Consider the following 26,339-nt stretch of genomic DNA (forward strand, 5'->3'; position numbering starts at 1 on the left):
CTGCGTTGGACTGCGAGGCTGAGAGAGAAGTAGCCTTCATTTGTCTCACAGTGGAGCTATATTTCTCGGATTTATTTTTTTTCTTTTTGACTGTGCGTTACTGCTTGATGTCAGTTGGGGTCCCATTGTGATATAAATCCTCAAAGGAGGGAACAGTTCAGTGGTAATGCATTCCAACCAGATATCCTGGAGGTTTTATAGTTCTACTAAAGTACTCCCCAAAGAAAAATTAAGGGGACTAAAACTCTCCTAAACTTCTAAAGGCCATATCGGGAATATGCTTGAACCTTGTTTGGAAAAAGTTATGTTAGTATTTGACCTTGAATATGAATGGACGACTTAATTTTACTGTCTTCACTTGAATTTTTCTTGCCTTGGAGAAGAGGTTTTAAAGCAACACTTGAAAGTTCTAGTAGTTTAAAACTGAAAAAAAAACCCATATAAAGTTACAAGAAAAGGAAGGGAGAGGAGTATCACTCTTCAAATGTTAAAGTCTTATGAAATATAAGAAAACTTCTAATGCCTTAAGTAGGCAGCACTCAGTAAAAATGACAGAGGCACTGTTAACAGGGATAGATGCAAAATTAAATTTGTAGAATTGGGTATGGAGAAATACAATAAACAGTACTAAAGCACTGCAAATTTGCAGCACCATGTGACTTTCTGGGGAACAGCTGACTTCAGCGGTGCAAAAAGCTCTTCCAGTCTTTGACACAATTCTTTTTTGTGTTTTGGGGCTTTATTCCTGGACAACAAACTTCATAATTCATCTTGCTGAATCTGAATACCCAGTTTACAAGTCCCGTGTATCCAGTTTGGCTAAGAAGTTATTTGCAAGCTCTGTGAATATTTGTAAAAATCCTCTTTTATGCATAACTCAGTATGTATGTATCTTTACAGCTGAAGGAAGAGCAATGGGAAGCACTCATCTTAATGTCTGTGGCCACTGAAAAGAAATGCTTTGATACACAAATTGCATTATTGTAAATCTAATGCCAGCCAAATGCATTTTTGGCTAACGCATGAGCAATAAAATCAGCAGACACATCACTTGCTGCTAATGAAGAGGAATAAGCTCATCATGAAACATTCACTGAACTGCTATTCTATCTAGCTTGATTTACGTGCCCTGATAGAGTAAGAAACTGCTGTCTCAAAAAAAAAGGCGGGGCGGGACATGGGCACTAGTAAGAAGGAGTCACACTATCATTCTGACAGCTCAGTATGTGAAAAGCAGGTCTGGAGGAAAGCAGGGATGGCCTGCTGCTCTTGCAGCGAATGTGCCCTGGTTACTGATAAGTGTAAAATGCTAAGACTGCGAAACATCCCACCTGAGAGAAAGAACCTGAAAAAATCCAATTCCAAGAGATTACTTAAAAGAGTTTATATAGTGCTTTTTAAATGGCAGCTGGCCTTTGCACGCAAGGTGTTGCTTTTGCTGAACTGCCATCTTAATATATTTAGTCATTTAAGATGCAGTATGTCAGGAGTAGGTTGGTTTTTGGTTTTGTTTTTTTCTAAGATTGCACACCTTGAGCGTAGGGACACTCACTCAGAACCCCAGATAACAGTAGCAGATGCCAGTTTTTATTCATGGCTGAATTTCATGCATGAGGATCCCGGTACACAACTGGAAATGAAGCTATACTGGAGTGCCTTTCTTAAAACAACAGTGCTGTTCTGCAGTGTAGTGCACCTTTCCCTCAAGGTTGGGTCCAATTCTACCTCAACTTTGAAGATGCCTTTTGTGCAAGTCTCTTCACTGTGTTCTCTGTGTATTGAGAGTTTGTGAGATTTCGATGGAATCAATAAATCCCTGAAGCCAACTTGCTAAGATTTTTTCCCCCCAAGAACTTGTACTGGTTCTTTGCTGGGTGCTGCAGTGTTTGTTAATATTCTCAAACTGGCCTTTAATACTTATTTTGGTATTAATGTCAGCACTGTTGACCAAATTTGCATGTTTCATTAGGCTGAGTCAGACAAGGGCAGAAGTGGAGTAAGGAGGAATTAGTCTGGCTGAAGTCTGCCCATTCTCTTGGGTGGGAAAACTTTCTGATTGCATTGGTGAAATGCACAGCACCTCTCCTGTTCTCCTCATGGTTTCAATACACCTTATGAAGAAGTGATAGGAAACCACTTCCTGTTCTTCTTGTCTTTTCAAGATGAATTCTGTCTTTAAATTGAGTTTCTGGATCCATTATTGCTTTCTGGATGTAAATCATACCAATCCAGAGGAAGGTTTCAAACCAAATGGTGACTGAGTATTTGAAGATTCTTGCGCCATGCCTCTCTTCCTCCTAGTTACAAAGGCTGTAACACCTGATATTGTCTGCTGATAGCTTTTGGCTACCCTGCTACTCAGTGCTGCTGCTGAAAGGATTTGCTGCTCTTTGCATGAACTTGACTGCTTTACTGTTAGGATAAAGAAAGCAGACGATAGGGAGGTGGGAGGTGTTGCATTGAAGACTAGCAACTTGAATCAAAACACAGAGGCTGGGAAGCAAGCTCTCCACTGGCTTGGACTTCTCTGCCGTGTACAAAGGAATTGATTTGGAGTACGAGATGGGCAACTCTTGTTCTTTGAGTCACAGTTGTAAGCCTTGGAGTTGGCCCAGCGTTGGGCTTGGTATGAAAAAGGGATGGGATGTTTGGTAACACCTCTAGTTATTAAAAAATGTGAACAGGAACCTGGAGGGGGTTTTCAGTGAACATTACAGGAAGATGATGCTTCTTGGTTTGGGACAACTCATTTGCTTGTACTTGAATTTGTTGTCTAATTGCTCTCTGTTTCCTTTTCTTCAAAGTTCAAAAGCTATTGTAGAATGTTATATTACCTTTGTAATATTAAAAGTATTGATGAATAGTGCCGTGGCGTGGCGTGGTGTGGCGTGGTGTGGCGTGGCTTGGCTTGGCTTGACTTGTGGGAACAGGAGAAACTCTTAAGCCTCACTGGTTAATGCGAGGCATATGGCTGAGGCACTGTGTGACAGAGTACAGGTCACCTCAGTGGCTGCCAGCCAGGAGGGACAGGAGTGAGCTGGAGCTGAGGCCGAACCTGCTACGGACTGCGTCCAGAGGGTGGGAAGTTCCCTGTTCCTGTCGCCAAAGTGAGGGGATTTCAGGGAAGTAAAATAGCACCTTTGGAAAGGAGCTATGTATACGCTTGCATGTGTGCGCATGTGCATTTACACATGCATAAATTAAGCAAAGTTCTTCCATGCTGCTCTGTAACATAAACCTGCCAATACAGTAATTGATAAGTGCTGTTTATATAACATGATTTGGCCTCAGTATAAGATTTCTGAATTAGCACATAATGGTGCTTCTGGTTTGAGTTCCCTCTGCTCCAGTGCTGTGGAAAGATTAGGAGAGATTTGTACAATTTTCTGTCTGTTGATGCACCCGCCATGGGTCATTTGGTTAGACTGAACTCTAAATAGTTTAAATAGCTCTCCAATGAGCAGACTTAAAGAGTAATGAGGAACAGTTATGGCTGTATATACAATTGTTTGTTCTGTTTTAAATTAGAAATCCTTTTCAGAATAGGATTCTTCCCTTGTGTAGGGCTCAGCACAGTGCAGAAGGCTTCGGGTGCCATCACAGTAGAAAGGATTTTGTGCAGCTAGGAGATACCTTGAGCAGTGAAGACGTACAAATACACACTTTCCCCTCTCCTTTATTTTAGCATTTATGCAAACCTGGCCTGTGCATTGTGGTATATAGCTAGTCCTGTTCCTGTGTTCAAAACTGAACGCTCCATGTGCTCACTCCTTCCTTACACCTTTCTTCTGATGTGGGATCTGAAGCAAAGTGTGTGTTTTCCAGAATGGGGACTTTCATGAATTGTTCTTTCATGTACTTGGGGAGATATTACTGCTGCCTATCACTGTTGGCCAAGTTTGATTGCTAAATCAGGAGCCTGTGCTCCCTTCAAAAGTTGAGGGAAAGAGAGGGTGCCTTCAGAAAGGGGTGTTAGAGCCTCTGAGGTAGGCAGCAAGTCACCACATATCTTGGGTGCTAACAGTGTCACTCTCTTCAACAAATATCTAGGGAAACTAGGCTTCTGTCACCAGCTCTTCAGCCACAGATGTGCTTTTTCAAAGGCCAGGGGAGACAGGGAGAACAGGCTCTTTGTCATTGCCCCTCAGGTCTATCTGTTAAGCTGCCTCTGTGATGGGGCCCTCTGCACTCTGCTCCCTTCCTCTCATGCCTGTGTCTTGGTTGGGACAGAGCAGCTCAGCTCTGGTTCTTGCTTCCCAGCTGGCTTGGAAGAAAGGGAAAAAAAAAAGCGGTATTCATGATGGCTTTTGATTATTCTCACTCTCTTTCCATTATTGTTAGTGCCATGGCCACTCTTTCCTTGCCTGTTTGTAATTGTTCTTTCATGACACTCGAGCTTCATGCGGAGTGCAGGTTTGTTGCCTGGGACAGGACCTCCTCCAGCTTCCTGCAGGCCTTCCCTTTCCAAATCCTTTCCAGAGTGCCTAATGTGCTTCCAGAAATGCTATAATAAATATATGTGTGAGTATATATATAATGAAATTATTTGCCTTGTCTGACTGGTGACACAAATAAGAGCCTTATTTCTTCATGAGAGAAGGTGTCATGTCTTTTTTAATACATTGCTTTCAAAGAGCTCACAGGCTTACTTGAAATTAGATTAATTGCAACAAAATCACATACGCTGACATGCATGCATTATATGATACCTACATGTATGTCTGTATGTGCACACACATACTCTCTAGGACATGAACAGGAGTTGTCTGATTAAATGTTCTGACTGGATTTGCAAGTTGACATTGCAGTGCATGTACGTTTTTTCTTTAAACAGATTGCATCTCTTGAATAGTTCAGCAGGGCTTCTTGAAGTGTTTACATATACGCTCTTTGTCTGCAGATGCCTTATTATAAATACTCCCTTCATTCTACAAGCATTTGTTTAGAAATATGTTGAGCAGCCATGCTTGGTTTATTTCCAAATGTCTTAACTTTGGGACCTTGGATTGGCTTATAGCCTGAAGTTTGCATCTCTCCTTTTGATGCAAAGAGCCATATTTGAACAACTCATGGAATACAAGGACTGTAGTGTAAAATGGCAGGCATCCTCCATGAAACACCTGTGGCCAAACACAGTGTGTCTTACAAGGAGCTGTGGTGGGGGAATGTACTATATGAGTTCAGTTAAAAGAAAAAAAAAAAAAATCCAAAACAGAAGTTATATGCTGCTACTTGATACAAATTTCATAGTGCTAAAAAAGTATTTTGATGTAACTGGTGCCTTTTGAAACACCTGCTAAGGAGCTATGTCATATTTCCAGTTACTGTTTTCGGCTCTTGGTTTTTTCTCCCTTGCCCTTTCCAAGTTGGTAAAGGTGTTATGGTGGTTGTTCTTTTTAAGTACCCTGCTGCTAAGTCAGTATCTTTTTTTTCTCTTGGAGGAACTGGAATAGCTTTGATTAGTCATGAGCTTAAGGAAAAGCAGCTGGGAAAAAACAGTAGAGAAGTGTCATGATGGCCCTTTTATTTTGATTTTTTTGTGATACTTGTGAAAGAACTTTGTATTAGCTGTGGGGCTAGTAAAGTAGAAAAAGTAACGTGATAAATTTCGAATGTTGGTTTCATTTGTCTGGTTCATTTGTTTTCTTTTTAATTGTCCAGAGCTGTCTTAACTCTGAAAAGATAATGGAAATATTTTGAACAGCTATAATATTGATCATCAAAAGATCCTTCTCAATCTTTAGTTACTTTTGTTTTATTTTGCCTCATTCCTTCCATAGCTACAGGAAATGTGCCGTGTCCTGTGGCTTAGAGGATTAAGGTAATCTTATTTCAGCATTGGTTTGTGGTGGTTGCGATATGAGGGTTTCTATCCTGAGACCAAGGAGAATTGACACTTTAGCCCTCCAACATCTTTTTGCCGACTACTCCAAGTTGAATATTTTGTGCTGGATTTAATTACCTTACTTTTATTTAATAATAAGTTGTCATACTGCCATAAACACAACAATAGCAGAACCCCATTGTACTGGATGCGGCACAAACACAGAATAGTACAGACGCCTACCCTCTGTAGATGACTGTCTAAATCAAGACTAAAAGAATTTGAAGGCAAGCAGAATGAGTGGTGACGTAGCAGCGAATGTCATGTTAGTTTTATTTTTCTTTGTTTTTTCTTCTCTAGGACATTTACCAGAGCATTGTATCATTTCCAAAATCCTCCCTCTATCTTTTGGGCATACTCCCTTTGTTAGTTCTTCAAATATCCCTTGGAAATGTTATATAAAAACTTTCTGGTTAAAGTTGTTCCTTACCTGTAATTCCCCATTCCTAATATGCAGTTCAGTTATTTTTTTCATGTATTGATGTGACTTAATGTAGTCTTATATTTCATCACCTATCCATATTTTTTTTCTGTCTGCCCTAACTTTATGTGCTACAGGGTGTCCCTTCTGCATACTTTTTCCATTAAGTCATCTGGTATTAAAAAAAAAGAGAGAAAGGAAGCACTCTGACAATATGAAGTGGGAACGCAGTCACTGCAAAGCAGGGCTGGAGCATCTGACGAAAATAATGGACAACCTGAATGGCTGGAGTGCTACCAGAACTGAAAACCAAATTCAGGAACACAAAGGGTAGAAATGCTGCAGGCAAGGACTAAAAGCTGGGGTTGAAGCCCCAAACTCAAACTTCCTGTGCTGCAATCAACAAAGGAAGGGAATGGCTTTACCACAAGGATAACTTTTCCACCACTGTTTCCATGGCACCGAGAATGGTGTGTGCAGCTCTTAGGAAAACCATGTCGCAGTCTGATCTTTCTTGATACAGAGATGGGCTACTACAGTGATAAAGAGAATGAAGAGTCTGTTTTACAAGAGAAAACTAAAAGAATGTGGTTTGTTTAGCCCAGGAGGCCAAGCTGCAAGCATCCCTTAGGATGGAGGGGGCTCGCTCTCTGTAGATAGCAGATAGATAGATAGATAGTAGCAGAGCTGCTGAAGTTAAAAGACAATCGAAACTAAAGGCAGAGGGAATAAACTGACCCTGTGTAATTTCGGTTGAAAGTAAGAGGGAGGTTTATCACCACCAAAGCAGTATAGCTTTGGAGGATCTTTTTAACCGGAGCAGTGGGGGCAGAAAACTCTGAACTAGCCTTGGGGTAGGTCTCCGTTAGTTATGGGTTACGTGGTTTATGAATCAACTAAGTGATCCTGTGGCAAGCAAGTGGGCACTCAGTAGGTCTCTGCCAGTGCTGATTTCCTCCCGCTTTTTTGATGCACTGAAACTGAAGAGTGCTAATGAGTCTCAGGATAGCTTCTTAATTATGTGGCTAGACTATTTTAATCAGGGTTATAGATAGGCATTGGAATCTGTGGGTGAAGTTTAGCCCCTGGTGTTAGCAACCTGAAAACAGGCAAAACAGAAGTAGAGTACAAAATTGGATGAAGTGTCCAAGTAGGGAATAATGACAGGTAGAGAATATTACAAAATAAGGTTCTCTGTTCCGTGGGGCTGCAGCAATCCTGACAGAGCATATTGTACACATTGTTTCCTGAATTTCTTAGGTTTTGCATGTTTAAAGTCATGAATGAAAACTCCCACAATGGTGGGCTATCGCAGAAAGGTTCGTAATCAATTCTAGATCATCTCTTCTGGCACAAGGTTTAGGTTTTTTTCCTTCCGCAGGGAACCTGTATCTGTTTCCTGCATCTGTCGCCCATCCTTCTTTGTGAATGGAAAGCAACTAATTAATTTTTTTTGTTGTTAGCAATTAATTACCCTTGCCAAATCTTGGAGGACCTATTGTCTCCTTCAGACACAATGTTCTTGGGAAAAAGTCTTACTTATTGTAACCTCTTGTGCAATCTTCACTTGGATGATAAATACATCTTGGCAACGAGGAGCTTTCTGAATGAAAAATGTTGCTGGACAACCCTGTAGTACAGCAAGAACGCAAGCCTCTGCCAATGCTGGTGGAGTACAGCCAGGCAGGAGGGTAAAATGGGGAAAGCCTTTCACGTTGCCTACAGAGCACAGAGTGAGGTGAAGTCTGTATATGCACACATCCAAATATCTGTTTACCATCAAACAAGGATTTTCCCTGTTGAGCATATGAGCTCAAAGGTGGCCTTCCTTCTAGCAAAATCTTGAAATCTCTTGGAAAGCTGCCTTCTACCAGCATGAGACTGGGCAAATAATGGAGAGCATGTTGACCGTGCAGCTGTCTGGTTTGGGTAGCCGACTGCAGCAACTAGCTGGGAAACACCCCCCCTCCCCATTTTTCTCTATGAACCCACAAATTTGGGATCCTGCAGAGTTGCCTCATACTGCTTTGTGGTTCATGGCCTGACTTTGGTTTTCCATTAGATCTGTCCAGAACCACAGCTGACCACTGAAACCTCATTTTAATATTGCAGCTGTAACATTAATTACAAAATTATTAAAGTTAATTGTAAAAGCACATTTTTTTCCCTTGTAGCTTTTCACCTTTACTTTTTCTGGTTTATTTTTTCACCAACAGCTAGTGATGTCTGGAAGCAAAAAGGTGCATAAAAGTCCTGCACGGAGAGATGTGTGAATCCTCTGAAGGGAATACACAGAATGCAAAGAATGAGTTGGGGCCGGGACCGCTCTGTTCCCTTGTGGTTTATATACGCGCTGCCAGTGGCTTGTGTTTCTCCTTGCAGCCTGACAGCTGGCTGTGGGGTTAGCAGAACGCAGCCAGCGGCCAGGTTTCTCAAACCATACTGCGGCTGACAGCATTTGGCCTGGCAAAAAGGAAACGATCCGAAGCAGAGGGCCTGATGCAGTGTACCTCACAGTTAATGGAAATCTTTGTCAACCTCAGTGGGAGCTGGATTTGATCCTGTGCCTACTTGAATGTTTTGGCATTGGATATGGCTCCGAGCAGGGGTTTTTTTGTGTCTCATTTCTGGTCTTTTTTCCCTTCTCTTTCTAAACTGTACTTACCTTAGAGTGCCCTAAAATGAAGACAGCTCTATCTGTGTCAGTGTAGCTGTGCACTTTTATCCTTGCCCAGTGTCTGTCTGGCCACCATGCCCCGTTAGCCAGTGGCCACCTTGGGCACAGAGCACACCCTCCATGAGCCTCAGCCATGCATCAGCTTGTCCCCCATCCCTAATGAAAAGGTGCTGGAATGAGCGGAGACCTCTTCATGTGTCTGCCAGAGAGGAGAGAGCTGTGGGCATGGAGGATGGCAATGGGAAAAACAGCAGAGGAGGCCAAAGGCCAGCTGTAACAGTGCTGGAGCTTCTTGTTGCTCTCCACTCTCCTGGAGTATCGCATGCCCGCAGATGGATTTGTCTCCTGGGTGGAGAATTATGATTATATGTGATCTGCCTCTGAGCAAAACCCTTTCCTTTTGTATGTAGAAAGTTTATTTTTTGTTGGTCACTCACCATTTGCATGGAGATGATGCGAGGCTTTTGCGAACCAGCATCAGAAACTGGGGCTATTTGTGTCTCATGATAGCTATGGGGGAAAGGGCCAAAGCTATGGGATGGTCTACAGGGGAATCACAGGTGCTCTTTTGGACCACAAAAAAACTTACTTCATTTTTTCCAGCAGTAACGTAAATGCTAAGCAAACAGGGTATGTAATGAGGAAACCCTTTGGAGGGTGGGAGCTGACCTAATGAAAGATGAGAGGTGCTGAGCTGGAGCACAGAGCTGCTGCTGCACTGGGGGCTTGCAGGGGTGAAATTGCCAGTGACACATCTGCTGGTCCCAAGCTCTTGCTGGCCCTCTTAGGTTATTGTACAGTCCACAGTGAAATGTATTGGGCTTTTCCCCTCCCATTATTCCCACTGAAGTTTAAATATGAATCCCCTAACATATCTGCTGAAGGTAGAACATGGAGCTTCAAATAGACCAGTGTCATTTTTACTCTGCTTTTCTGACATAGGCAATGGCAAAAAGAGGAGAAAATAGTGCCGCAGTATGGTGGGGGGGAAAGGAGTGTTTCCAGAGGTGATATCACTGTGCTGGTGATAAAAAAAACCCCTATTTTAGCCCCTTTGAATTGTATACAGCCAACACAGCTAAGAGAGGGAGAAGTGGATTATATGGGCTGTTTTATTACTCATTAATGTAATTGCTTACCAAGCATTTATTCTCTTGGTACTCCACTACAGACAAAACAAAAAAAACCCCAACATCCAAGCCAAAGATCTTTCGGTCTTGCATGTTGAGCACATTTGATTTAGGAAACTTTAAGACTTGTGATCTAAGGCTAGATCCAGCTGGTGTAAATGGGCAGAGTGTGTTAGCAGCCTTGTGGAACTGGGCTGTAAAGCCCAGAGTCCCTGGATGATGAGAATGCTGAGCACTAGGATGTGAATTTGCTAATACTTTAGAAATGTATCCAGAAGAAGGAAAAAGAAAGAAAGAGAGGAAAAAAACATTGTGGTAAATTCTTTCCTTCATACATAATAGTTTTCTGTTGATTTAAAATTGCCCTTAGTAATGTGTTGATGCCAGTGAAATATTTCAGCTATAGGAAATGTGAAACCAACTATTGCCTTTCTATGAATTATGAGTCATAAATTGTATGAAAAATATTCAGACTTGCTATAGCTATTCCCCAAGCAGAACCTCTGAGTAATGGAGAAAATGCTGCCATTTTGGGGGGAGTAGGAGGGGACTGAGCTAAGCGAAGCAAAATGCCAAGTGCCAGCGTGTGGCTCTGTGCTAACTGTGAATTAGTGTCATCTGAGATGATCCTCCCTTGCTAAGTAAACAATTAGTGAGTATGTTACATGTACTTGCAGTTCAGTTGAGTAAAGTTGATCCTTGCTCCAGATGATATGGGAAAGGGGCGTACATGCTGAGGCTACCTGACTGCTAGCCAGTGCACAGAACTGCCCCGTGGGAGAGCGGTGCGCTTGGGCCAACCCAGCTGTCACATCTGCAGTCAGTAAGCCAAGCCAAGAAGGCACAAACTCCATCTGATTCAGCGCTTAGTGGGCAGGTTATGATGACAGAATTCCACTAAAAATGGCACTACAGTGGCAAGATAATAGGATACTGACATTTGCAGGCAAGTCCTTGATGGTGACATTCATTTAATCCAGCTTCAGCCATCTAAGAGCTAGGAGGCCAGTCCAAATTAGTCTTCTAATCCTCTGTCACGAAAGGTCAATTTATCTCCTGTTAATATCTGTTTTATGAATTACCTTTTGGAGGTGATTACAGAGTGGTTCTCAGCAACTACTTTTGACTGAGTATCTAATTTTTTGATGGCTGAAGTTCAGTAATGTGAATTCAGCATTAAACCTCTGGATTTCAGACTCTCCATCATTTCAGAAAAGAGCATGCAGCTGTGCAAGGATTTGTGAATTTTGCTTTGCAACCAGAGGCTAGAGTCATTGTTGAAAAGTATTCTATATACCTGAGCTATAAGTAAATGTATAAACAAATTCCAGAAGAATGTGACTTGCTGGCTGTAGAGCAGGGAATACTAACCGTGGTTGTGTTGGAATAGTTTAACTACAGTATTCATATTTACCCCAGTTTTAGTTTTCAGGTTGCGTGTCTGGCACCCATATTAACTTCTCAGTGATGCATGCATGCCCAATAAAATACAGCTAAAAAGACTTAACAATGTGAAGTGCAGTTTGGTGTGCTAATCATTTTCCAAGCAGATAGTGAATGATGTCCCAGCTGTACTGAAAACAGCAATCTTTCTTCCCCATTGACTCTAGTGGGGCCAGGATTCGCTCAGCAGAAATCAGTCCCTGCCTAATTAGCTTCTTGTGGCATCTGAAACCTTAAAGCTTTTACTGTGTTCAGGTGTGACTAAAAGACATGCTCTCAAATACCAAAAGCTAAATATTTAATTCCATTTCATCCTATGTCAAACTATGCTGCCTTTTCCAAATTTGACTCAAAGTTTATTTTAAGGAATCTTAAAGTACACATTTCAATTTAATGCTTTTTTAATTGCCAGAGTTTGGGTAGGTTGTGTTTTTTCTTATTTTCTTTTAATTTTTGAGTTGTATAAGGCATGCGAATGTTTTCAAAATACGAGTCCATTTGGCTTCAGGCAGCTGTGATCTGGTGTGAATTATAAAATGTTTCTATAAATGTAAGAATGCTTACTGCTTTCTAGCCTGCAGTACAGTGCTTGGGTTTTGTCTCAATGTGATTCAAGTGTTGTTTGCTTTATACAGGAGATGGCTGTCCGAGCACTGAAGCAGACGGGTAGCAGAAGTATTGAAGCAGCTCTGGAATATATCAGTAAGATGAGCTACTTGGATCCTAGAAATGAACAGATAGTACGTGTAATTAAGCAGACCTCACCGGGTGAGCATGAACTTTTTTTCTTCTTTCTTGCAATAAGCTATTTTTTAAAGTAGAGTTGCTGGTGAGAAGTAGTGGATTGGCAGTATTCTATAATACTTTTGTAGGAGACAGTGACATGAACATGGCCCTGCAAGGTGAGCTGGGCTGGAAGCTGAACACAACTCACCTGCTTTGCAAGAGCGTATTCGTAGTCCACCTTCTTAAACACAAAGCTATTTATCTTTCAGTGCAGATCACCTCAATCATCTCAAGTTTACCACAAAGTAAAAGCTTGCACATAAGTAATTGCTATGGAGTTGTGAGATAGCTCACTTCCCAGGAATTCATTCATGTTAACATCCTTGTAAGTACACTGCAGAAATAGCTTGGGCCAAGATAACAGAAGCTTTTCCACTCATCCTTGCTAGTCTGCTTCTGTTCTGTTTCACGTGAATTAGCAAATGGGAGGATTTGGGCCCTGCATATGCCTCATCAACAAACATCAGACCACAGCTGACAAAAGGCCTTACAAGAGTTGCTGCCATTCAGGTATTAGCACTTAGAGCACTGCAGAATGCTTTTGATCTGTGATCAGGATACACTCTGGTTTGGATGGAATTTGTTACTTTTATCTTCTTCAGTTTCAAAAATTGGCCAAGCAGACAAATAGGCATCCTCTGACTGGCTGAACCTGTGTAATCATGCAGTGTTACATGCTGCAGAGGGGTTAGTGGATGAAGAGTTGAGCGGATTGGAGAGTTGTTGTCAGGGGCCTGTTTCGTTGGACAAGGAACTTCTCTTGTGTCAGTGGCAACATTTAGACTTAAAAGGTCTTGTCTGTACTGCACTAGTTAAAGCTAACAAATCCATTCAATCAATCTGATTACAGTAGTACAGACCTCCAAGTGTGGTCATAAGTTGAGTTTACTGAGTGCAAGTGATTCCCACATGACAAAATTCTCTTCTTGGCCACCTCAGCAGCACCCTCCTTCTTGCCTCTTGATCAAATTGAAGATCTTTGTTGGGAAGGGTGTTAAATTTAGCATAGTTGATAGAGAGGCATATCCAGAGATGAGGAAAGCTGAGGAAGAGAAATATTCAGTTTACAAAGAGAAATCCCTGGACAGGAGGGAGGTCTTCAGTAAAGCCACTTCTTTCCTGGGGAACCCTGAGGGTAGCCACATGTAAGGAAGATGTAAACAGGGAAGGACCTCATTTTCCAGGTGGTCACTCTCAGGAATGGAGCTTCAGATGTGGTGGGAAAGGGTGATGGTTCTGTGTAAGGAGCAGCTCAGCTGCCCTTTCTATCGGTCTTAGACTTCCTGTTTTATTATTAGGGGAGATTTCTGGAAAACCTGAAGAAAACATTTCTGAGAGTGTTACCCTGCAGCATGATCACCTGACAGACAAAGTAGTACTGGACAGTCTGCTATTTGGAGACCTCTGTCCTAATACATGCACAAATGTGGCCTCAACTGGGCCTTAAGGAGAATTTAAAATAACTTTGACAGAATTACTGAACTGTATTTTGCTTTATATTACAAAGGCTTTATTCCTTAAAGTGAAAGAATGCACCCAGCCCTAAAGAGCATAGATTTCCTCTGAAAGGGTTGAAAAATGTTTCTAGGCTAACATTTGAATTACTCAGTTGTCTTTCATTTGCATTTGGTTTTGCTTTCTTAACATTCCAATGCATGCAGCTGTTTTGAATACTTAACCTTTCAAGCTGAAGATCCACCTTTGCTTTTAGGATACACAGAATGCAAAACTTAAGTATTGTGCAATCGATGCTTGCCAGCCTGAGGTTCCACAAAATTGTATTGATTTGTTTGGTATGGTATTGTTTGTGCTAGGATAGCATAGGTCTCCTCTAGTTTATTAGGAAGCAGGTAATGCTACTTGGGAACTTTCATTTGCAGTTTGAGAATTTAAATCTTCTGGGTTTGAATCCTGTATATTGGTGTGTGGAAATAGATTTTCAGAGTATTCAGTTTTGTCCTGCTTTAACTTCAGCTGTAAAGCTAATGAGTTTCAGCATACTGGCAAGACTCAAATAAAACTTACCAGATATTACTGTGCAACAGAGAGTTATGTATAAAAACAGATGATTCCATGAGTATAGTTGATTAATTGTAAGAATACACTCTGATCTAAAACCTTCACAGGCAAGAGATAGTCATAACAGTTACCATGTTGGGTAGGAATGTGTGGAAAAAAAAAAAAACCATCTGCAACTACCACATCTGGTATCTTCACAAATCCAAATATTCCTCTGTCAGAGGAATCTAGGAGGTAGACATCATATCTCTCTTGACATGAGCAAGATCCCTTGTACAGCTGAAGTATGTGTCCCAAAGGAGGACAATTATTGCTGCTACTTTCCTTCATGGCCTCTGATAGGGAAAAACAAAGTCAGTTTGCCCCTAAGGCTGAGCATGAATCGGAGATGACAAATGGGACTTTTTTTTACTGCCTCCCACCTCTGGGCCATGATAGCCACTTCTTAGGATGCTTTGGATTGCCACAGCCTCATCAGTGCATCTCACTGTGTCCCAACAGATGAGCTATCAGGGAGAGCTCTTATAAGTACAGCCTCAGTAAGCATGGCCTTGTGTTATCATAGAAAAAAGAGCTGCCGATTATAGATTCCATTTTAAAGAACACTGATTATTTGTCCAACTTGATTCCATTTCAAAACATTGCATTGGTTATGAAAGTGTCATTTAGTGTGGGGGCAGCCTCTTCAGTGTGCAGAGACGGTGCGTAGACCTGTCTTAACGTGCACATCCGTGTGTGTCTTTGTATAGCAGGGCTTGTGTGTCAAGGCAAGGAGTCAACAGCTATGCTCAGGTGTGCTGCATCTGGCCCAGCTGGGACATGCTGTAATGCAAATAAACGGAAAGGCTTGCAATCCAGTGTTCAAGCGTGTTAGCTCAATATGACTATTCTTGCAGACCTTGTGAAATCAAGATTTTGAAAGGAAATTGTTTAGGCATAAATGGGCCAAGTCCTGTGATTTGTGAAAGCTAAAGAACTGGAAGGGGAACAAAAAAGTAGCGACAGCACAGAGTCTTCCCTTGCCTTTTTAGCACAGCCAGTGCTTTATACACCTGCAGTTTGTCCTCAGATGAAAGAACTGGTGAAAAGTGCCATTAATACTTCCAGTGTAGGAATGCTGCTATCTTGTCTCTGCACATTCTTCAAGCTAAGTTTAACATGTTGACACCCTGAAAGATTTGCCTTCCAAACAGATGGAAGATGAGTAATATGAGGGGATACTCTGTGTCCAACACATTGGAAAGAATACAGGACAAATTGTATGATGCCTTTGTTGTAAATGACGGAGAGGGAAACAAGGATTTTTGACAAGAACGATGGAACAGAGATGTAAACAGATCCCCAGCGTGAGCAGTGAGCTCACTGTACAGAAGATGTGGACTATGTGATGACCTGGTAGCTTATAGTAATGTTGACTTTAAGTTGTATTGACAGTCCTTCCGGGAGCTTTTTTTCTCCCGTTGGTGCTGTACTTAACCCCCTGCTCTGTAGCTTCCTCCTGTCTGACAGTAATGACTGGTAATACTGGTCTAGCTTTAAAAACCAGCCTGTAGTGTAATCTGATGATTTCATAGTTAAGGAATGTGTGCTTCTATTTTCATGATTTGATAGGACTCCCTGATGATTCCTGGCATGAGCAGTGTTGTGGGCCAGTAGCTCATTATCAGTAGTAATACTTGGCACCTATAACTTTAAACGTTCAGAGTGCTTAATTTAGATTTTGGAAGGTGTTTTTATAACACATACTCCCTACACAGTGTGTGTGCGTGTGTGTGTATGTCTGTATGTATAGATGGATGAGTAATGCAAAGTAATTGGTTCACCTGAATTGTTTCCTAACATTTTTCTGTGTTCTTTTTATAAAGGAAAGGGTATTGTGCCAAATAATGTAACCCGCAGGCCAAGCTTTGAAGGATCAAACGAATCTTTTCCATCCTACCATCAGATCAGTAATGCAGCCTATGAAGGGACAGGCTTTGGGGCAGAAGGTGCAAATATGCTTACTGAAGTTCCAAGGCCATACATGGACTATTTAATCTCTACTTCGCAGCCTACAGCTATGAATGCTCCTGTACAGCGACCCTCTGGAGTAGGCGCTCACAGCACACCAACGAGCCATCAGCAGAAAACATACCCTGCAAATATCGAGTCTTCTGTGATTAATTATCCGGTGGCTAATCACAGCAGTCAAGCTTTGCAGCTGCAGGCATCCCATGGCTCCAACAGCCAACATTACAGTAGGCAGCACATGATGGTGCAGGGGGAACCTATGGGGTATGGTGTTCAGCGGAGTCCATCCTTCCAAAACAAGATGCAGCAGGAGGGAGGATACACCAATCTCCCAAATAAGGGAGCAGTTGTTCAGAATAATTCTGGTCATGCATTTCAGCAGGCACCAGCAAGCCTGTATATATCACATTCTCATCACAAACAGACAAGTCCTTCTTCTCATCAAATGCATGTGATATCCAGAGGTCCAGCCTTTGCTAATGATTTTTCAGACAGTCCACCACAAAATCTATTAACCCCATCTAGAAATAGCCTAAACATGGACCTCTATGACATGAATAATCCTCAAGTTCAGCAGTGGCAGGCAGCGACACCGTCACGCCGAGATTCTTTACAAAATCCAGGAATAGAAACATCTCCACGGCAACATGTATCCTTCAGACCCGATGCCACAGTGCCGAGCAGAACAAACTCCTTTAACAACCACCAGCAACAGCCACAAGTGACAGTGTCTATAAGACAGGCTCCTCCAGGAAAACCTGATCCTTCAATTACGTCTCCAAATACGATCACAGCGGTCACATCTGCTCATATTCTCCAGCCAGTGAAGAGCATGCGAGTGATGAGACCTGAGCCTCAGACTGCAGTGGGACCTTCCCATCCTGGTTGGTTACCTGCGCAGGCACCGGCTGTGGATGGCTTGGAGATCATTGAGCAGCATGTGCCACCTGTTGGAGCAGCTAATGCCTATCAACTAGATGTGGATTACGGTAACCAGGAACTGCGGTGTCCACCACCACCATATCCCAAGCATTTGTTACTTCCCGGTAGCTCTGAGCAGTTTGACATCAATTGTTTATGCATGGGCGTAGAGCAGACCCTCCGTGTAGTCCCAAGTTCAACGTGCAATAAGGCTGAGGAGAACAGCGAACGAAATGATAAAAGCGGCAAGAACACTAAAGCTGAAAAACCAAGCAAGGATAAAAAGCAGATTCAGACATCTCCAGTGCCTGTGCGAAAAAATGGCAAAGATGAGGAAAAGCGAGAATCCCGAATAAAGAGCTACTCGCCTTTTGCCTTCAAGTTCTACATGGAGCAACATGTAGAAAATGTCATAAAGACCTACCAGCAGAAAATTAACAGAAGATTACAATTGGAGCAAGAAATGGCTAAAGTAATTCTCCTTGTTTTGTTATAATAAAAGCTAATGGGGTCAAATTGATTATTACTATTTCTAATCAGTCAAAAAATGTATAAAGGCAGACTCCACTGCAAGCAGTAGGTATCCAACACCTCCCTATACCAGACTATTTTCACTTAGAAGCATGGATGCTGGTCTGGGAGGCTGTTTGAAAAACCTGAGATGTGAAATAGTATCTCTTCATACCAGAAAAGTGAAAAGAAGGAAAACCCCCCCATAGTAGGAAAGTATTAGGTTTGCTTAGGCAAGAACTCAGAAGCCAGGTGTGAGGCCGAGATAACTCTGGCAATACTTCGGCAGCTCTTGCAAAACTCTGAAAAAGGTTTTCACTTTGCTCCAGTTCTTCCTCCCTGTTCCACTGGTAGCCACTCGTTCACGAAAGCCATGGTTCAGCTTGGCAGTGTACTCACTGTGCCATGTTTTCAGATGAATACATAATACTTGACTGGAAGTTATCTGTTGAACACATGTAAGTAATAATATCCTGCAAGTAATCATATCTTGGCCAGCTTGAACTGATCTTGGGACCCTTGCTGGAACTTGTTCTAGAAGCAGGTCTCGGGGAGATGCACTTTTTGAGTGAGAGCGCTTATTTCGTGCCTAATTGTAGCTCTCAAACCTAAGCTGATTCACTGATAGGGCTGCTTAAAACAAAGCTGCCAAGTTCTGATGGTTGCTCTGGCAATTTTGTTTTTAATTTTTAAATTTGTAAGAGTTTTTTTTCCCCAGGCATGACTAGAATATGACTAGTCTACTTTTGTATTTAAGGTTAAACTCTAAGGAAAGCTATTATTAACACATAATGGATAATAATTAACTACCTGATCTTCCCTAGCACAGTCAATTTCCAGAGTCAATTAATTTGAAGCTCGTGTTGCTCCAGAAAACTCAGCGATTTGTTTCTTGAGGTTAAAATTAAATGAATATGCTTCTAAAATCTCTTGAAAGGTTGGCATTTTAGTGACAGTTAATAGTTTGTCCTCACTGCAAGTACAGACTGTGTTGCATTGCTTGGATTTAGTGAATATTTTCCTGAGATTGAGATAGGGAATGATCTCTCGAGAAGTAAAACAGCAGCTAATTGCATTAGTTCTTCTCTTCTGACTCTTCAGCTTTCCCTCCCTTCATAACTCAGAGATAATTCAGCTGTAAACAAAAGCAACTCCTTCCCCTAGCAACCTCATCACTGGCTGGAATAATACACTCAGGAGATTTTGACTGTCTGAATATTGCATTATTCTAGAATTAACCAAGAACACAGCACACTAATTATTTTACCTTACAATAGTAAATATTTCCTTTATTACAGATTGATGTACTTGCCTTACATTTTAAAAACAGTGTTACTTGTTTTGATTTGGCTGTTGCCTTCAATCTGAAAATTCATCCTACCTGTTCTGCAAGTTTCTGCAGACCTCCTCCATCCTTTATTCATACAGATTTCATTTTTATACTGTGGGGATCTCACTGTGTAGTCTGGCTGCCCACATTCATCTTTAAAGACCTAGACTACAGATGTGAAATTAAATCGATCTAAGCAGCAGCCTTGTGGGCATATGCTTGGGTCTCTAGCATGCTCATCAGTCAGCTTCAGCTCCCTCCACCCTCCTCCCCATTGCCCCTTCCCACCAGGCACTAACCTTCCTCTCAAAGTGCTTCAGTTGATGCCAGTTAATTCAGGATTTTGGAAATGGGGTTTGCAGAAAGGGGTGTGCTGCAGAAGATGAGTTGTCAGAGAATCCTGGGGATCAGCCCAGGGGCTTCTGCTGGTGGAGGCCACCAGTAGCTCTCAGGAGAGGGTCAGGCACCACCAAAGCTGGCGGTGTGCAGGCTCTGCCTTGAAGGGTGGGGAAAGTCTGGTTGGATGCTGCTGCTTCTCCCTTTCTCAGGAGGTCTCGCCCCGCAGCCATGCGAAATGTTGCAGTTACTTGGAGGCTCGCTGAGGACTGGAGGTAGCTGGACAAGCCAGCTTCTTTACAGCTTAGGTGCAGAGGGGAACTAATAACATTTAGGGGGGAAATAGCACCAGGGTCTGGGCTGCAGTGACTGGGGGGAGGCCAGAGCTTAGCGTTATATGCACGTATTTGGGGAGGGAAAAGGGAGACATTTATAGAACAGATGGTCAGGAGATCTACAAAGCTTGAGAGTGGAGGCTGTATATGGCAGAGCAAGAAAAACAGTTTCTAAATAAGAAGGTTCCCAAGGCACTTGGGAATGTGTAGGTCAAAACCAGCTTCTTAATTACGACACAAAAAACAACAGTTAAACAGCACTCAAGGTAGGAACTGTTAATGTGAGTTGCCCTGGAGAACCGTTCACAAACAAAGTGGACTGCTTCATCTACGGTTATGTTTCAGTTTAAATTAAGCTGTACTGCTGTGCACATACTTATAGTGGAGTGCAGTGGCAAAGTGCACATTTGAAAGGTGTAAACCAAATCCCATGATCAGGTTTGTTGTGTTATGTTCCCTCTCTGACAGTATTGCCCCATGCCTCTTCGTTCAGTCAAATGAGAAAGGCAGACCAATCTCAGATACAGCAAATTCAGGCAACTAATGAGGGCACAGTGAATTTGCCGGTATTTCAGAAATACCTCAACAGACAGATGAGAGTATATCTCCCATGAATACGTCTTCTCTGGTTCTTAGTTAATTTTTCTGAGAAACGCATTTTGGGAATGCAAGTTTATTGTTCTCTTGCTATGAATGTAACAGTACTAGCTCTTGTGGTTTGCTTTCCTTTGTAAAGGCTGGCCTTTGTGAAGCAGAACAGGAACAAATGAGGAAAATTCTCTACCAGAAGGAGTCCAACTACAACAGACTTAAAAGGGCCAAAATGGACAAATCTATGTTTGTGAAAATCAAGACTCTGGGTATTGGTGCATTTGGAGAAGTATGCCTGGCCTGCAAAGTGGATACCCATGCCCTGTATGCCATGAAGACTCTGCGAAAGAAAGATGTGTTAAACCGGAACCAGGTGGCTCATGTCAAAGCGGAGAGGGATATACTTGCTGAGGCAGACAATGAATGGGTGGTTAAACTCTATTATTCCTTCCAAGATAAAGAGAACTTGTACTTTGTGATGGACTACATACCAGGTGGGGATATGATGAGTCTACTGATCCGGATGGAGGTCTTTCCAGAGCGTCTGGCTAGATTTTATATTGCAGAGCTCACTTTGGCTATAGAGAGTGTGCACAAAATGGGATTTATTCATCGAGACATCAAGCCGGACAACATTCTGATAGACCTTGATGGGCATATCAAACTGACTGACTTTGGACTGTGTACTGGATTCAGGTGGACTCACAATTCAAAATACTATCAGAAAGGTAGTGTTCTTAGGCTTTTTTTTGTGATGGTATTGCATTATTTATTTTGAAACAAACAGGTACCTCTTGGCAGAAATGCCAGCTCAGAAAACAGAGGTGTGTACATTGACAAAGGGTCAATGACAATATGATGGCTCTGTCTCTCATTAACTCATTCAATTAGTTTGTTTCCAGTCCTTTGTTTCCAGTACTGTTTAAATCCCTATCAGTAATCTGGCTGACCACTGCAGTAGCAGCAATTTTTCAGTTTATACTTGCTTGGAGGGTCTCTTTTGATGGTGAAATAATTTAATCACAGATTGAAATCAGTCCACACACCTCCTGTGCGTGCACCATTGAGGAGTATTGGTGTCTGTTTGCAAAAAGGTCATAAACAATTGGTATAGCTAATCTAAATATATGCCATTGTTCTGTATCTCCCATATGGGAGCATGCTTCCTTGCTCTGAGACAGAGTCATTTTGCTGGTTATGGAAAACCAGTTGTGAAGAGGAGGGCAGAAGGAAATGCCTTGGGTTTAAAGTTTAAATGCTGTTCTTCAGTGAGAGTAGGAGATGGCACAAGTAGATCTAGATAAATACTTTTCTCTTTGTGTTGTATGACTGTGAATGTAAACTTTCTCTCCCATTTGAAAGGGAGCCATATCAGACAAGACAGCATGGAGCCCAGTGATCTTTGGGATGATGTGTCCAATTGTAGATGTGGAGATAGGCTGAAGACATTGGAACAAAGAGCTAAGAAGCAGCATCAGAGATGTCTAGCCCACTCGTTAGTTGGAACCCCTAATTATATTGCTCCTGAAGTCCTGCTTCGTAAAGGTAGATAACCTGTATTTTTCTCCTGTTTAAGTGACCATCGATGCTTTGAAATACTTTCTTTTTTTTTTTCCCTTAAGCTTGCTGCTTTGGAAGATTGTCGTTCTGAAGGCCACACACACTTGGCTCAGATTAAGGAGAACAGATTTCTCTACATGCTTCACTGTTTAGCATCACATTGCTGACGTTGATAGCGGTCATACTTTGTGTGTCTGTATCTACACTCTGAGGTCTTTGAATGAGATTGCTAATAAACGTGTCAGATGATGTTGGCAGTGATATTTTTCAAGTATAAAGTAGATTATCTGTACTCATGGAGTACGACTATGACTGCTAGCAAGCCTACATAGACCAGTGAGTAGCCAGCTGATGGTTCTGAATCACTGATTCAGACGGGCTGCTTAAATATGGATGATGTAAACTTGTGGAAACATGTCCTCCAGATTCCCAGCCAGAATCTTGGGGAAACCCAACAAAAAGTCTTCCACAATTTACACTGGACACCCTGCATTCAAAAGCTTGGCTTGAGGAGTTCAGACAGTACTTGGTGGCTATCCATGCAGAACAGACACAGCCTCTGTAGTAAAGAGATTAGATGTTCAAAGTTGTCTGCAAGCCAGATCCTAAACCTGATCTTTCTCAAGTTGAGAGATTTTACATTGGACCCTACATCATCTGATGACACAAATTTCCATTGACATCAGTGTTTAAATCCTCCGTTCCTTTTCGGAGATCTTAAACATATGTCTTATTTGTCTTGTCAGAGCAATGAAGTGATTTAAATTGTTCCTCTGCTTGGAACTTGCTCATAAAGTCGTCTTCTTTATGCTTCTGTCTCTAGAGCCAGGCTGTGTCTTTCAGCAGCTTTTCAAACTCGTGGTGTCACCTCCACTGAACCTAGGGGGGGACATCAGTCACTAAACCTTTTTGTTATTCTTTGAGGTCCAGTTTGTGCTGTGTAGTCATGTAGTTGTGGGACAGGGCACGAAAAAAACTTCATTCTTTCTAATTGTGTGATTTCACCACTCACTTTTGTTGAGAATTAAGTTTATTCAGAAAGATTCCGAGACAACAGGATTAGATCTTTACTGACAGCAGTAGAATTTAAGTCATCAAGCAGAAGTGACTTTATGATGAAGGTGGATTGGGAATCCTTTGGTTTTAGGTCACGGATTATTTGTCTGAGAAAAGACAGATATCTGTGCTGTATGTTTCGATACTTAATTGCAAGTAGCTCTGTACACATTCTGCTTGGTTGTGGAGGACAACCTTTTGACTTGCCTTTCAGGATACACTCAGCTCTGTGACTGGTGGAGTGTTGGTGTGATCCTCTTTGAGATGTTAGTGGGACAGCCTCCTTTTCTGGCTCCTACACCCACAGAAACCCAACTGAAGGTAAGGTGAAGCAAAATTCCGGTCTGTGGTAGCAAAATTTCAACCTTTTCCCTTCCCTTCTCCTCCATGCACAGACCTATCTATCCCCTCTTGTTTTACTAGAGAAAGGAGCAGTGATTACAAAATCCTGATTTTAAATAGTTCTGTGCAGGGACAAACCCTTTCCCAATCAATGGAGATACTGAATATCAGAATGGAACTGACTTGTCCAACTGCATAGATAGTTATTAGTTTTATGAGTCTTCTCAGCACAGTTCTGATTTCTTAAGCACAAGTTCATCCATCTAAATTCCTTAGAGTGTCTATCAGATTTGAGTAAGCTGATATGCCAGTGATAATTACAGTTGGCAATGTAAGTGTTTCAAAGTCAAACAGTGAGTAGTTTTTTATTAGAAAGGATTTATCTCATGACCACTTTTCCTAGTTTACATTTTGGAGATGAAATGAAGTAATTTCTTGAAGTCATTCCATTAAGTCATGTGTAAACTGAATATGTTCTCAAATAGGACTATGGGAGCATTCAGGAAGGAATTTGCCTTTTTTTAAAATGGAATCGCTCTTTTTATCTGCTATCCGACAATGTTTCTTGATTCATTCAAGCAATTATTAACAGACTATGCAATCTAATCATTGGGTTCTTGAACCTCTAAAATAACTATACAGACTGTGAGTTGACTAATTATGTGTATGATTCTGTACAGTTAATGTTGTTAATAATCGGAAGGATTCTGTTTCCAGGATTAGAAGTTGTTTAATACCTTTCTTATGTCCAGGTGATAAATTGGGAAAGCACACTGCACATTCCCTCACAGATCAAGCTAAGCCCTGAGGCAACTGATCTCATCACAAAGCTCTGCTGCGCTGCTGAGGACAGGCTTGGAAGAAATGGAGCAGATGATATTAAGGCCCATTCTTTCTTTCACTCCATGGACTTCTCTACTGATATCCGTAGGCAGCCAGCTCCCTATGTTCCAAAGATCAGCCATCCAATGGACACTTCAAATTTTGATCCAGTTGAAGAAGAGAGTCCTTGGAACGATGCTAGCGGTGACAGCACCAGGACATGGGATCCACTAGCCTCTTCCAATAGCAAACACACAGAACATGCTTTTTACGAGTTTACTTTCCGAAGGTTCTTCGATGACAATGGGTATCCATTCAGGTATCCCAAACCTTCTGGAATGGAAGTTGGCCAGTCTGAGAAATCTGATGTAGAAGACAAAGGTGTGGTGGATCAGACTGGAGCTTGTCAGCCTGTATATGTGTAAATTATTGTATAGAGTACTTCAGATAAGACTAATCTCAAATCCAGTAGGGCCTTTAACTGATCCTTTAGGAGCTGATCCTGCAGCACTTGTTCAGGTGTAACTTCAGCTGAGGCTGGAGTCATCCTGGGGAGTCAGAAGCTTGCAGGGCCAGGTCCTAAAAATGACACTCTTGAAAGTTCAGGTCAGTTTTACTGTAAATAACTGTTGATAATGACACTTGAAATCCTGGTCTTCACCAAAATCTGCAAGGCCAGCAGTCTACCATTTCTAGGCCTATTTTTATTTGAGGTCAGCATCCCCCTACTCAGATTAACATTTACAGACTTCTGCAACTGTCAGCGTTATTTTTTAAATGAATAAAGAGCACTTATATTTTGTTTATAGCAGGGGTTTTTTTCCTACTAAATTATAGGGATTAACTTCGACAAATCATGCTGCTGTTCTTCTTTTCTACGTTTTTATTTTATCCATAGCACTTATTTCACATTTAGGAAGATGCATAAAGCTGAAGAACATGTGATGAAAGGTCTCTGTGCAATAATGTAAGAAAGAAAAAAGAAGAAAAATGAAAAAAAAAAAAAAAAACCAACCAAACCTGCTCTAATTTTCTAAATTTACTGATGCCATTGTATTCGCACCGTGATTTTTGTTTATTATATGTATTTTCCACATTTCAAAATTGTGACATAACCTTAAAGCTGCTTTATTTCCTTCTGCTTATTGGAGTGTAATAGAAAGTGTGAGCAAGTGACAATTTGGGTGTGATTTCATTGTCTAGTGTGTGAAGAATGTTGCATGAGCAGTGTTTTTCTATTTGAAATGGCCTTTTCTTGCCATTCACAGGCAGGTCCTGTGGATCCATTTTTACTAAGGGTCTAAAATGAGACCATTTTAAACTGTGTGTTGATAATGTATTGTGTGGGTGGTTTCCTCTTATGATTGTATCCAATATTAATTTTGTAAACCAGACTGCAAAGGTTACAACTGAATAGTGATTTTGTGGTCTGATGTAATAGATCGTTTTAGTAAACATGTATCATCGGCACACATGTTTCCCCACAAAGGATCAATAGCAAGACCATTATTACAAAGCTGATTTGTGGCAACAGTCTAGATCGGGCTTATTCACGCAGCATGCAGCACAGTGTCCAGTGTTTAATACTAGCAGTAATGCAGAGCACCAGTACTAACGTACGTAGCTCAACGTCGTCAAAACAGAATGTCTAACGCTGTGCTCCTGTAATACGTCGAGATCCTACGTGCAATGAGGCTGATGTTGAGCGTGTGCGGCCCCCCCAGACGTCTGTGGAACCTGGAGGTACGTGGCTTTTCCAGACATCACATCCCTACACGTGACTGGCTGTGTATCTGTTTGGGATCCTAATGTTTTAGGCACTGACATCGGAAAATGTTGGCGTTGTTCATAGGTCATTCTGTCCTGTTGTCTACAGGTAAAAATGTTGCTGTGATGGAGCACAATAGTCCTGCATTTCTGTCAAATTATAGGCGTACTTTGAAATATCAATTCCTAACTATGTTAAAATAGCATTTTTCTTATATGTATAAGTGAGAATTATTCAAGGTGATATCAGAATACTAAAGATAATTAAGCCATACATATTTGCATATATATTATATATAACTAAATAAGTAAACACACACAAAAACCCTTAATTCAGATTAGTGTAACAGTCCTATTTAAAGTGATTGACATAATAACATTTGAGGAAAACACTCCTTT

General features: G+C 41.6%; 1 protein-coding gene across 1 annotated transcript in view; it reads left to right on the forward strand.

The window, feature by feature from the left end:
- The window catches only part of LATS2 (large tumor suppressor kinase 2), a 44,470-nt gene extending 19,872 nt beyond the window's left edge, over nt 1–24,598 (forward strand). Inside the window, exons 2-8 of the mRNA XM_075715387.1 lie at nt 12,191–12,323; nt 16,226–16,530; nt 16,561–17,763; nt 20,539–21,121; nt 21,756–21,938; nt 23,224–23,330; nt 24,104–24,598. Of these exons, the coding sequence (XP_075571502.1) occupies nt 12,191–12,323; nt 16,226–16,530; nt 16,561–17,763; nt 20,539–21,121; nt 21,756–21,938; nt 23,224–23,330; nt 24,104–24,598 (3,009 nt within the window). The remainder of the gene's footprint in view (nt 1–12,190; nt 12,324–16,225; nt 16,531–16,560; nt 17,764–20,538; nt 21,122–21,755; nt 21,939–23,223; nt 23,331–24,103) is intronic.
- Nucleotides 24,599–26,339: the final 1,741 nt, after the last annotated feature.

This window comes from Pelecanus crispus, chromosome 1 (assembly GCF_030463565.1).
Source record: "Pelecanus crispus isolate bPelCri1 chromosome 1, bPelCri1.pri, whole genome shotgun sequence".
In the NCBI taxonomy this organism is placed as follows: Eukaryota; Metazoa; Chordata; class Aves; order Pelecaniformes; family Pelecanidae; genus Pelecanus; species Pelecanus crispus.